Raw genomic sequence first — 13,178 nt, forward strand, 5'->3', positions numbered from 1 at the left:
TCACTGCTTGTGTCTTGTATTAGAGATTAATCCATCCTCCTCAGAGACAGAACAATGATGAAAGAGGCAATGTGAGAAGGAAGGTGGCTTTGCTGGGGATGGCCTGGCCTCAGGACGAGTACAGTCCAGAGGGCTGGGTCATGGACAGTGCTCAGGGGAGCTCTGGGCCTACTGCATGTTTCTGAGCCCCCAAGAATTTCCAACAATAGGATTTAGGATTGCCAGAGTGCAGCATCCCTATCCTCCATTTGGATCTGCCTATGGAAATGGAAGTGGCCCAGGCTGAGAATTTGCCTGGATCAGGCAAGAGAGAGAGGTGCCAAGGTGATCCCGTGGCACTGTTGGATGGCCTTTATTGACTCTTGCACAGGTCTGCAACACCTTCCAAAGTATGTACACTAGCCTCCTAGACCCCTCCCTGAGGCTGTCTCTTTCAACAGCTGGTCTAAACTCCCTCTGTAACCTGGACCCCTTCTGTTGCGGGCACTGACCACCTTAGAGTAAGTCTCCAGAGGGTCATCCTAATACTGTGTCTTTCAGAATCTCAGAGGTGATTTCTGGATTCTGCTAGAATGTGGAAAACTCTAAAGAGTGTCACTCCTGCCTTATCAGCAAGAGAAAGCTGGATTGTCCTCAAAATCATAACTTTTCCTATTGCCCAGGAGAAAGATTGGGGTAGATAGTCAGACTGGAGAGGGCCAGGCATGGTGGCTCATGCCTGTAATCCAGCACTTTGGGAGGCCGAGGCAGGCAGATGATAAGGTGAGAAGATAGAGACCATCATGGCTAACACAATGAAACCCTGTCTCTACTAAAAATACAAAAAATTAGCTGGGTGTGGTGGTGGGCGCCTGTAGTCCCAGCTACTCGGGAGGCTGAGGCAAGAGAATTGCATGAACCCAGGAGGCGGAGCTTGCAGTGAGCCGAGATCATGCCACTGCACTCCAGCCTAGGTGACAGAGCAAGACTCCACCTAAAAAAAAAAAAAAAAAATTCGCCCTGGGTAGAGCTGCAGGGGAGGGTGCGAAGCCGGCTCAGGCCCTGCACCTGGGTAGCTGCCCCACCTGGTGCTGCCCCAGGTAACACATCTACAAGATGAGCCTCCCTTCCCCCAGCAGGGACAGATCCCACTCAGTCCTGCCCTGCATGCTCTCCTAAAAGTTTGTATCAAGACTGTGCCTCATTATTCCCTGCGATGGGAAGGGCTGGGGAGAAAAAAACCTACCTTACCACTTGATTGTCTCAAAATACAAGGGAATTCATTGCAAAGAGCTCACTGTGCTCCATGAACGGGGTGGAGCTCAAGTCTGAAATTAAAGGATGGGTAGGGAGGGGGATGGCCAGCCACAACGTGGTGGAAGTGTGACCCTGAGCAGTGGGGGCAAGGGGGCCAGCCCACGGGCAGCAGGGCTGGTGTTGGCAAGGTTGCTGGAGCACACCGTGGGTGCCTGGAGGACAGCTTTTCTACCTTGACATGTAGGAAACAGACTTCTCTCTTTATAGGAAGATAATGCCATAAAATGTCTGTCTACCTATCTGTCTATCTATTATCTATCTACCATCTATCTATCAATTATCTATCTATCATCTATTATCTATTATCTATCTAATCTATTTATTTCATTAATTACATTTATTTATGTAATTGTATTTCAAGCTCTATTTACCTCCTGAACTTTTCATGTGAGAGACTACATTTTATTCAATATATGTTTTAGGTAAGTTTCATTTGGATTTCTCTTAGTACATATGACAGAGTCCTGATTAAAATCATTGCTGCATTTGATCATTTATATTCTATCCTGTAACTATAATTTATGTGATCACCAGTAATTTTATCTGTATCAATCTTGTCTCCTGTATTAGATAACAGGTTCTTAAGGTCTGGTACAAACATTTCAGTTTTTTATTGAATATAACATACATATAAGAAATATATATATATACACATACACACATACACACAAACACACACATGCTATGTATATATTATGACTTGATAACTTCACTAACTGATCACACTGTGTAATTAGGACCCAGATCAAGACACAATATTACCAGCATCCCAGAAGCCACATGGAGCTCAATTCCAGGCCCTGCTCACTTCCCCCTCCTTGCCTATCTACCCAAAATGGTCACCACAGTCCTGACGTCTAGCAGCAATATTTCTTTTTCTAGGCTTTGTGCTTTATATGAACAGAATCACATACTCTTGCATCTGGTTTCTTTCCCTCAATATTATGTTTATGAGATTCATGTGTATTGTTGTATATGGCTGTAGTTTGTCATCATTGCTGTATAGTCATTCATTGTATGGATATGTCATAATTTACTAGTGTAGGGCACTTGGAGAATGTATTAGTCTGCTCGGGCTTCTGTAACAAAATACCACAGACTGGGTGGCTTAATCAACTGAAATTCGCATTTGCATAGTTCTGAAGGCTAGAAGTTCCAGAACAGGACACAGTGAGAAGGCAGCAGTCTGCAAACAAGGAAGAGAGGCCTCACCAGGAAATGAGTCAGCTTAATCAACTGAAATTTGCATTTGCAAACAAGGAGGAGAGCCCTCACCAGGAAATGAGTCAGCTTAATCAACTAAAATTTGCGTTTGCATAGTTCTCGAGGCTAGAAGTTCCAGACCAGGACACAGTGAGGAGGCAGCAGTCTGCAAACAAGGAAGAGAGGCCTCTCCAGGAAATGAGTCAGCTTAATCAACTGAAATTTGCATTTGCATAGTTCTCTAGGTTAGAAGTTCCAGACCAGGACACAGTGAGGAGGCAGCAGTCTGCAAACAAGGAAGAGAGCCCTCACCAGGAAGTGAGTCAGCTTAATCAACTGAAATTCGCATTTGCATAGTTCTCGAGGCTAGAAGTTCCAGACCAGGACACAGTGAGGAGGCAGCAGTCTGCAAACAAGGAAGAGAGCCCTCACCAGGAAATGAGTCAGCTTAATCAACGGGCATTTGCATAGTTCTCTAGGCTGTAAGTTACAGAACAGGACACAGTGAGGAGGCAGCAGTCTGCAAACAAGGAAGAGAACCCTCACTAGGAAATGAGTCAGCTTAATCAACTGAAATTCGCATTTGCATAGTTCTCGAGGCTAGAAGTTCCAGACCAGGACACAATGAGGAGGCAGCAGTCTGCAAACAAGGAAGAGAGCCCTCACCAGGAAATGAGTCAGCTGTTCTCATTTAATGTTCTCACTTTAGAAGATCATGCAAGGGACAAAATCTCCAAAATCTTTCCTGGGCTGGGTCACAGCTGGGGTGGGAAAGTTGTAGCCCCTCTGAAACTTCCCGCATAGCTGTCCTTCTATGGAGGCCAAGAGCGCATCGGGGAAGGTACAGTCCACAGTCCCCCTCTATCCCACCAGTCAGGCTCCAAGGGGCCTTCACATCCACAAAATACCATTTTCATAGATCAATAGCACACACACCAAGACATGCAAATTCAAACCAGATACCCAAATGGCACTCACTTATTGAATTTGCAAGGATTTTTACCACTACTCTTTTGGTGGTAGAGCCTAGTGGCAAGAATATAGAAAACCAGGAAGTATTCAGCACTGATGTGAGAGATCAGTAGCTCCTGGGATTTGGGCAGAATTTTGTGCAGTCCAGCTTTTTGGAGAAGCTTATGTCATTTACACTTGCTGAGTCCTGTGTAAGCCCCAAAGCCAAGCTTTCACAAGCTAGGACTTAGGCAGTTTTGAAAAGGAGAAGTTTATCTTCTACCCTCTCAAAGAGTGTGTAGGAGGTTCCCCTTGAGAGTAACCGCTGGTCCCTCCAGATGGCTTGGCTGCTTCTGCCAGGCTCTACTTTCAGAAATGCCCTTCATTGTGCAATTCTCAGAATTAAAGCCTTTCAGTGTCTCCTCATTGTCCAGGGATGAAGTCTGTTCTCCTTGGCTTGGCATTGAAGCTCTCTGTCCTCCATTCCCCCTTCCATTGCAACTGGCCTCCCCAAGAAGCCCCTGAACCAGCCTTGTTCCAATGCTAATTTCTTCTCTGCCTCTACAAATTTTGCCCCTCTCTCAATACCTGGTACCATGAAGAGTCATCACAGCTTTGGGCATTAACATATATGAATATTGATAGTTCTCAGGGCAAGAAAACACACAGAACATGCATCTCTATGGAGGCCACTCTATTCACCTGGATGCTTATAATGTAATCTGTAGTTTGAGTTTACAGGGCTCTTTCCAGATTATAATTCAATCTTCACTTTTCTGTGTCTAAATTTTTACATTGCTTTCTGAATCATCTTTTTTCCCATTTTATTCTTAACAGGCTAAAGGAAGGCTTAATAGAGTAGCCCTAATGAATAGGATCTGGGTTTATAATCAGGCTTTTGTGATTTGAATCAAAGAAATGCAAAAACTTAGTGTTTATCAGAGTGTGGTGCACTTATTCCTGGAGTTATGCAAGATCATTTTAGATGGTGCTCAAACTAGAAACCACTTATAGAATGGTTGTTTATTTATTTTGCTGTGTATTAGGGAAAAAACCCTTACTATCAAGTCCATGGTTTAATGGATATTACCTGTGACAAGGATTGCTGGCAGTCTGTTAAAATCTGTCCCACCTTCCTTGGTACACAGCCAGATTACATTTTCCAGCCTTGGTTGCAATTAGATTGAACATGTGAATAAGTTCTCACCAATGTCCTCTGAGTGCAAGTGGAGAGTGCCACAGCCAGGCCTAGCCCATACAAATGCTCCATGGTCACACTTCTGCTCCTGCCTCTTCCAGGTGACAGGCAATTGACACCTATGGCAACTTTAGAAACCATGAGTGAAGGAAGGCAAAGCCACCATAGCCTAGATCAGGACTGAGTAAACTACAGCCTGAGGGCCAAATCTGGCCTACTGTCTTTTTAAAAATAAAGTTTTATTGAAGCACAGCCATGCCCATTTGCATAGGTATTGTTTATGGGCCGCCTTACTACCACAGCAGTCGCCACAGACAGCCCATGGCCTGCAAAGTCCAAAGTCCTTACTCTCTGGCCCTTTATAGAGAAAGTTTGCTGATATCCTAATTTTGATCTCTGAATGACCATATGGACAACAGCCACCTTGTTGACCTGAACAACGTTCTAGTCCTTTACCTACGCGAAAAATAAGCCATTGAAATTCTGGGCCTATTTGCTACCATGGTTTACCCTACTCTCACTAATAATTCTTGCTCAGCAGTCACAGGGTGATTGACTGATTAATGTACATGGCCCGATTTCCGGTTGTTTGAGCCATTGAGGGTGACTAGTTATGCCCATGGGAGTACAGCTCCTTCCTCTATGACCCACCACCAGGCCAAAATTTCTTCCAGATGCTCTGACCAGTTAGTCCTAGGACCTGATTGACCCCAGGTAGTCTGACCCCCTAAGTATAACATAGCATCATGGGCCTGGGAAGGTGTAAACATAACACAATTTCTGCCCATTGAACTGAATGTTAACAGGAAGACATTCCCTGAAGCAGAAGAAAATGACCTTGGTGATGATGACCCTTGCCAAAGGTAGGTGACCCTTGCCAAAGGTAGGTGACCCTTGCCAAAGGTAGTTAACCCTTGCCTTGTCACCTACCTGGTGGTCCTGATGGTGATCAGTTCTTTCATGTAACTAACTGGCTTTCAATGGTTCACTTTTCCCATTGAGTGACTTTTTTCAGTTATATGCTTTTGTAAATTAGAAGTGTTTTTACTGGCATTTCTTTATGCACATTTTTATTTTTACCATCATTTTAATTTAAAAAATACAGTTACACATTTTCCATGCATACCTCTAATTTATGGCAGGTTATACAGGTCTTGCACTTACAGAAATGGTATAAAGTCTCCTTTTTGAGTGAGCATGTTAAAGTAAAAAGAGTGCTTCATTTAAAGAAAACTGCTCATGGAAGTACAGATGATATGCTGATGAGGCAAAAAACCATTATATTAGTATGAGACTGAGGTTCCAGAAACACCGCATATGCCCAGGCTGCAGTGGAGAATGTCATAGAATCCTGGATTCATAGAGCGTGGAGCCATGGTGAAGGGTGCATGAGAGAGCCCCTCCCCCATAGCCACCCCCTGCCTTTCCACAAGGAATTCCCAAATGTCACCCAGTGGATTCTCAGACCTCTGTCTCCCATTTCAGTGTTCTCCACCACAAAATCTACACCTGATCAATCCCACGGTTCAGAGACAAAGCTGAGTGAGGGGCCCAGCAGGACATGGGCTTGGTGCGCCCAATGCCTGCTCTAATACGAGCTTTCCATATATCTGCTGAGTAAACTGATGGAGGTGGAGAGGTTTGGGGGAGTTCATTTGAAGCCCCCAGATATGCCCCCTCTCCCAAGTCCTACCCCCTGCTTAGAAGTTAAGGCCAGTTCCTCGGATTTTACTTTCCACATCATATAGTTCCACATGGGAAACCAGAGGGATTCCCCAGGGAAAAGCAATGACCCAAATCAACTGCCGCTTAAACAAGAGACGTACTGCTTACAGCTGAAGTGGTGCAGGGGAGTTATATGTATTAAGCAAAAATGAGATCTACTGGAAGGCTTGGTAGGCTCCAGCTTCACCCATCACAGTCTGCAGAGTCATCATGAACCAGAAATACGCAGTCCCATGAGTGGCCAAAAAATTATCTGTTTGCACAATTGGCTGGTGTCACAAGCAGGCGTGTGATTGTGCAGTGGTTCACGAGAAGAACTAATCCTTACCTTTTATATTTTGTGAATACAGCACCACAAAATCTTCATAGGCGAAGAGCCAGGACTGTTTCTCAGGTTGCAAAGGTCAGCTGACTAGGGCAACAGGGCAGGATGGTTAACAGGCACGTGCATGCGTGCACATGTGTGTGCGTGTGTGTGTTGTGCTGAGTGAGTGGGACTAGCTTTGCTTTTTACTTAGGAGGACCACCCAGATTGCCCCTTGTGGATAGAGATAGGGATGCTTTTTATTAGCATGCAGTTTATCAACCAGGTTTCTGTCCTGGATAAAAGTAAGGGAGGAACCCTAAAGCTCAGGTCAACTTTTGTAGAGTCAGTTAGCTCTGGGGACTGATTCTCATGCTGTCAGAGCATCCTCATTCCCATCACAGAATGCCCCTCACCAGCCTGCACGTGGCTAGAATGAGTGCTAATGAGCATCCCTTTTTGAATTTGGTTCTCCAGAAGCTTCATTTCAGATACAACTCACGGCCTTGGGCAAGAATCCATTAGCAGCTCTGGGACTGTCATGTGCTTTATGGCTGCTGGTTGCCCAATCTTTCCTGATGTCAATCCTGGTCTGGACTGGACAAGGGCAGGCTTGCCAAGTGACATTGGGAAAGTAGAACACGGCTCCCCGAGTACCTGGTACCTGGCTCTCATCTTCCTCTCTTTTTCTTTCTTTTCTTTTCTTTCTTTCTTTTTCTTTTCCTTTCTTTCCCTTCCTCCTCTTCCTCCTCCTCCTCCTTCTTAGTCTTCTTCTTCTTCCTTCTTTCTTCTTCTTTCTTCCATCTTTCTTTCTTTCCTCTTCTTCTTTCTTCCTCCTTCTCCTCCTCTTCTTCTTCTTTTTCTTCTGCCTCTTTTTCTTCTTCTCCTTCCTCTTTTTCTTCTTCTTCCTTTCTCCTTATTCTTGTAGAGATAGGGTCTTACTATGTTTCCCAGGTTGGTCTTGAACTCTTCTCTCAAACAATCTTCCCACCTTGGCCTGCCAAAGTGCTAGGATTACCGAGCGGGAAGGGTTGCCACAGTGCCCAGCCTCCCCTGGCTATTTCTATCCCTTCAGCCCTACCATGCTCAGCCTGGGTCAATAAGCTGACAAGGCAATTTGCCTTAGATAAGGCTACCAGTTAGAATATCTCCCTGATGTATAAAAGCAAGAGAAATGGCTGCCAGCCACCCTGTGCTGGAAGGCAGAAACCTCAAGTACTGGTTCTGACTTTGCCATTGAGTCGCTGTGTGGCCTTAGGCAATCCCTCCCCATCTCTGGGCCTTAGTTTCTTTTGGGAATAAATAACGGAACTGAGTTGAGCCTATGTATTAGTCTACTTAGGCTGCCAGAAGAAAATATCACAGACTGGGTGGCTTGAACAACAGAAATCAATTTAAGATCGTGAGACAGCATTAATCTCACAGGGTTATTTTGAGAACTGAGACTGAGTTCCTGCATACAAAACTCTCGGCATAGTGCTTGCCACACAGTAAGCTCTCAGTAAATATTTGTCAATGAATGTATGAAGAAATAAAAGTGGAAAATGCAAATAAGTAAAAACACTGACAAGATTACAGCCAGGAAATGGCTGTTGTAATTCTAATTAGCTATATAGCCTTCCAATATTTTCCCATGCAAATAAAGACATATGTTCTACTAAAACGGGACCATATTATACCTACCTAGATTCTCAAAAATATTTCATTATTTTATTGAAATATAAGTCACATACCACAAAGTTTAGCTTTTTAAAGTGTACAATCTAGTGGTTTTTAGTATATTCCCAAAGTTGCACTAACATCATCACAATTTAATCCCAGGACATTTTTACCACCCCTAAGATAAAACTCATGCCCATTAGCAGTCACTCCTCATCCCCGTCTCTTTCCCCTTCCCCAGGCCCTGTCAAACACTTTCTGTCTCCGTGGATTTGACTATTCTGGAATTACACATAAAAAGCATCATACGACATGTGGCCTTTTGTGGCTGGCTTCTTTCCTTTACCATAATGATTTCCAGCTTCATCCACATTGTAGCATGTTCTTCTTATGGCTGGATGATATGCCTCTGCACGCATACACCACACTTTATTTACACATTCATCAGGTCATGGACATGCGGGTTGTGCCCACTTTTTGACTAGGATGAATGACACTGCTCTTTGTGTACAAGCTTTTGTGTGGACATGCTTTCAGTTCTCTTCGGTAGACACCTAGGAGGGGAATTGCTGGGTCATATGGAAACGCTGTGTTGAATTTTTCGAGGAACTGCCTACACCGCACAACAGTTTATAACCTGTTATTTTCTCCTTTCACAACGCATCCTGTCTTCATTGTTAATACATAGCTGTGCACATCACTATTTTGAGTGAATACATCGTATTTCCTTAGCCAGCGGTACCACAGTGTGTTTAGTGAATTCCCTATTGTTGGACATTTAATAATCCCATGAAAGAGGCTTTGAGTGACTTCCTTGTGTCCCCAGCAGCTTGTAAATGACAGTTTTCCAGGTGTGCCCACAGCACTCTGTATCCCTTTAATTTGGTGATTTCACATTGCCTTGACATCACCCCTACTGCTCCTCCACCCCATCTGTCTTGTCTACAATGGTGAGCCCCTTGAGAAGCTGAACCATGTCTTGAATTGGCCTTTGTATCCATTATACATGGCCAGGTGCCAGGCATTTTGGTAAATGTTCACAGAATGGATGGGCACATGAATGGATGGATGATTACAGCCAGGAGCTATTGAGAGATGGAATCATTTTTACATTCTGTCCAAAAATTCCTGCTTTGGAAGGTAGTGACTTACCTGAGATTGGAGGTGTGTGACAGAAGGCTTGGCTAGTTGGCAGGATACTGTGAAGCTAATTCAGGCATCAGAAAGTGGACTGGATAAAATTTAGGATCGCTTCCAAGCTTGAAATCCTGGAACTCTATGAAACACAAGCCCTGGGAGCTGAGATATGTCCTAACTTACCCAGCTGAGCTGTGAGGTGTGAGTGGCTCTAACATTTTCCAGTTTTTTCTGAGGACCTCAGATCAAAGCTTCCCTTTGCCTAAAAGCATCTGCCTGCTGGTGCGGGCCTTTGGGGGCCCTCAGAGAGCACTAAGGTTAGAGTCCTGCAAGGGTGAAACCGTTATGCCACAAGCAGTTGGGCGAGTTTACAGCTCTCTGTAATCTGAGAGTAGAGTCCAGACTGGTTTGATGAAAGAGGGTAAACTGTGAGTGGGCGTGGCTTGAGGCCCCACTGGAAGCCCAGGGAGATCTGGGGAAAGGGAGGGCTTTTCTGATCTCTCCCAATTAGAGGATTAGGCAATTGGCAGTGCGGGGCGGTAACTGGGGGCCAGGGTGGCGCCAGGGCTGGACAGCACAGTCCCTCTGAGCTGCACGGAGACCTCGCAGGCCCCGGGAACTGTCGCCCTTCCAGGATGTGGCTCCCTGCTCTTGTCCTGGCCACTCTCGCTGCTTCCGCGGCTTGGGGTGAGTCCTTCTGAAGTCAAATATGCGGGGCACTTTTTGAAATCCTTGTTCTGGGCCGAATTGGGCGCAGATGCGTAGAAAGGCAAAGACACAAAAGGTCCGGCTCCGTGGCGGGGCGCGACCTCCCTACTTGGAATTGTATTTGGAGCAGCTGAGCCCAGCCAGCCTGGCCCCCGCGGAGACACAGGGAGGGTGAACATGCTGAGACCGCCCTGCACTGCTTGCCCCAAGAAGGCCGGCAGCCGGCCCACCTCACTCCGCACACAAGATAAATTTAGGCAGCTCAGTTTATTGTCCCATAATTCGTCCCGTTATGGCTCGATAACGGATAGCGGCTCAGGAGAATATTAAGAGCATCGACTCTGGAGCCAGAGTGCATGGGTTCGAGTCCCCGCTAGGCGCTTCCTCGCTGTGTGTACTTAGGCAAGGGACTGAGCTATTCCGTGCTTGGGTTACCCCCTCTCTGAAATAGAGGTGGCAGTGCTACCTACCTCACTGGGCTTTGGTGAGGAGGAAATGGGTGGTTGTTTCTAAAGCACTCTTGGAAGCGCCTGGTGTGTAGAAAGCATGAAAAAGGGGTGGATAAATAAAGGCGCTGTTTAAAAATGTAGTGTATGAATAGAAAATTTGAGCTGTGGTCAGGCCACTATACCAGGACTTCTTGCCATTAAAAAGACAGTTTCTTACTCATGTTCTCAACAGGAGGGGGACACCAGTGCGCGGGGCACAAGGGGAAGCAGCAGAGCCTGGGGAGGGGACAGGGCGGATCTGAGGCCAAGGGGCTTTTACTGTGGCTTCCAAGGATAGAAGACGAAAGGCAGGGCAGGCAGGCTGAGGACTGGCAAGTTGGGATACTTCAGGGGCTCTGGGGCACAGGGACTGTTCCTAATTGTTTTGTACCTAGCCCTGGCATGATTAGGGCAGGTGGGTAGTGGCCAGGGCATGGCAACCCGATCAAAGAGGCGGTTGGGGTGTGGGCTCCAGGTTGGCTGGACCCTGGGAGGGAGTTTCTCCAAGGTCAACAAGGCCTCAGATGCCGCAGCATCAGAATACAGAAAGCAAAACAGATGGTACATTGAGGGGTGCAGCGAGGGGCCTCGAAATACCCCTGTGCCATTTTATAGACATAGAAACTGAAACTCACACAGGGAAATGTACTTGCCCAGGGTCAACCCGAAAATCATGCCTAGGTCTGTCTCTGGGTCCTGAATCCTGACAGCCCAGCCCCGTCTGCATCCTGTCTTCCTTCTGGCAGCCTGACACTGCGAGAGCTCTGGAACTGTGGGGAAGGGCAGAGGAAGAGAGGAAGCCTATTTGGAACTGAATGTTCCTTTACCTCTGGTTACTCCTGGCAATGCCATCCATTTCCTTCCTTAGGAAGACCATACAGGCTGCCTCCACTTCCTCAGTTTCCTCCTCTGTAAAATGGGCATGTTGATGCCTACCCAGCAAGGCTTATTTGAAGATGGATTTAAACAAACTGGAATGCATGCCTGGCACATAGTAGATGCCCACCATGTTCATGCTTCATATAACATCAGCAGCAACTGGTCTTGTTCTCACACTTGTTTCTGCCTCCCCCCATTCACTCACTTTTTCACCCTTGGCAATCTGGCTGCCATCCACCTCATCCTGTTGAAGGGAATCCCTGAGCTGAGAATGACCAGCCCAGTGGTTTCTTCTCTGACTTGACTCTCCTCCACCTCCCTGAAGCCCGCAGCACTCTTAGTTGGTTCCTTGCCCTCTTCCTCCCTGGGCTTCCAGGACTTGGGAACGTTCTCTCCCCGCTACTCTGATGGATCTTCCGTCTTGGCTGTAGTGGTCCCTGTGTTTGATCTTTGTTTTTTCTCTTCCCTCTCACACTGGCATCTTCAATGAAGCCATACAAATCCATGGTGTGTACGCTCACTGTCTATGAGAACATTCTGCCCTGCTCCCCCACCAGGCTTCCTTCCAGCCTTGAAGTGCGCTCGTCCTGTGGCGTCATCTTGCCACAATATCCCACTGACATCTCCACGGAACCTATGTAAACAGGGATCCAGCATCACAAGCCAGGTCTTTGATCTTCTTTCCCTTCCATTTCCCCCCACTTCTAGTCAGGGACAGAGTCTTTTTCCTTTCTTTTCTTTCCCTCCCTCCCTCGCTCCTGCTTGCATGCCTGCCTGCCTGCCTGCCTGCCTGCCTGCCTGCCTGCCTGCCTTCCTTCCTTCCTTCCTTCCTTCCTTCCTTCCTTCCTTCCTTCCTTTCCTTCTTTCCTTCTTCTCTGTCTCCAGAGGAGCCAGGATTACAGGCACATGCTACCACGCCCAGCTAATCTTTGTATTTTCAGTAGAGAGGGGGTTTTTACCATGTTGGCCAGGCTGGTCTTGAACTCCTAACCTCAAATGATCTGCCTGCCTTGGCCTTCCAAAGTGCTGGGATTACAGGTGAGCCACTGTGCCTGGTCTCCAAGTCTTTCAAAATACCTTTTAGACATCATCATATTTCTACATATTTTTTTCTTTTTTTATTTAAAATTTTAAAATAATTAAGATGGGGGGCGGAGGATTTCAGGTGAAGACCGGAAATCCCATACAGTGCTGAAAAGGTGGAAATCACCAAGAAAACAGGCCACATGTAATGCCACCACCCATTGCTGTGTCGATAAACATGCTTCCAAGGAAGTTCATCTCAGTATTATTTGTAATTAGCAACAACAACAAAAGAAAAGAAGCTAAATATTGACATTGCAGGGTTGGCTATTAATAAGATGAGACCTGGATGCTGTTGTGTAACTGGGCTTTCCATAACGGGTTTCCATTGTGATTGGATATTCCCCTTTAAGACCAAAGCTGAATTGTTCTGTTCTGTTCTAGCCCCACACTTTGAGGGAGTTGTTGACGTCTTGTCTGTATCCAAAGCAGAGCAGCTGGGAGGACAAGAGGCTGGAAATCGTTTCCTAGGAGGGAAGCTCAGACAAACTGAGGTGACTGGAGCCAGATAGGACCTGAGGGGTGGGCAGCAAGATCAAGTGTCTGA

General features: G+C 46.3%; 1 protein-coding gene across 2 annotated transcripts in view; it reads left to right on the top strand.

Annotated features, from left to right (window-relative positions):
* The first annotated feature begins 10,061 nt into the window (after positions 1-10,061).
* Positions 10,062-13,178, top strand: part of LOC101149966 (liver carboxylesterase 1) — a 32,854-nt gene continuing 29,737 nt past the window's right edge. For both annotated transcript variants that reach the window (XM_055364674.2, XM_055364675.2), the window contains exon 1: positions 10,062-10,160. In XM_055364674.2, coding sequence (XP_055220649.2) covers positions 10,109-10,160 — 52 coding nt within the window. In that variant the 5' untranslated portion in view covers positions 10,062-10,108. The remainder of the gene's footprint in view (positions 10,161-13,178) is intronic.

The sequence above is a fragment of the Gorilla gorilla genome, chromosome 18 (genome assembly GCF_029281585.2).
Source record: "Gorilla gorilla gorilla isolate KB3781 chromosome 18, NHGRI_mGorGor1-v2.1_pri, whole genome shotgun sequence".
Taxonomy (NCBI): Eukaryota; Metazoa; Chordata; class Mammalia; order Primates; family Hominidae; genus Gorilla; species Gorilla gorilla.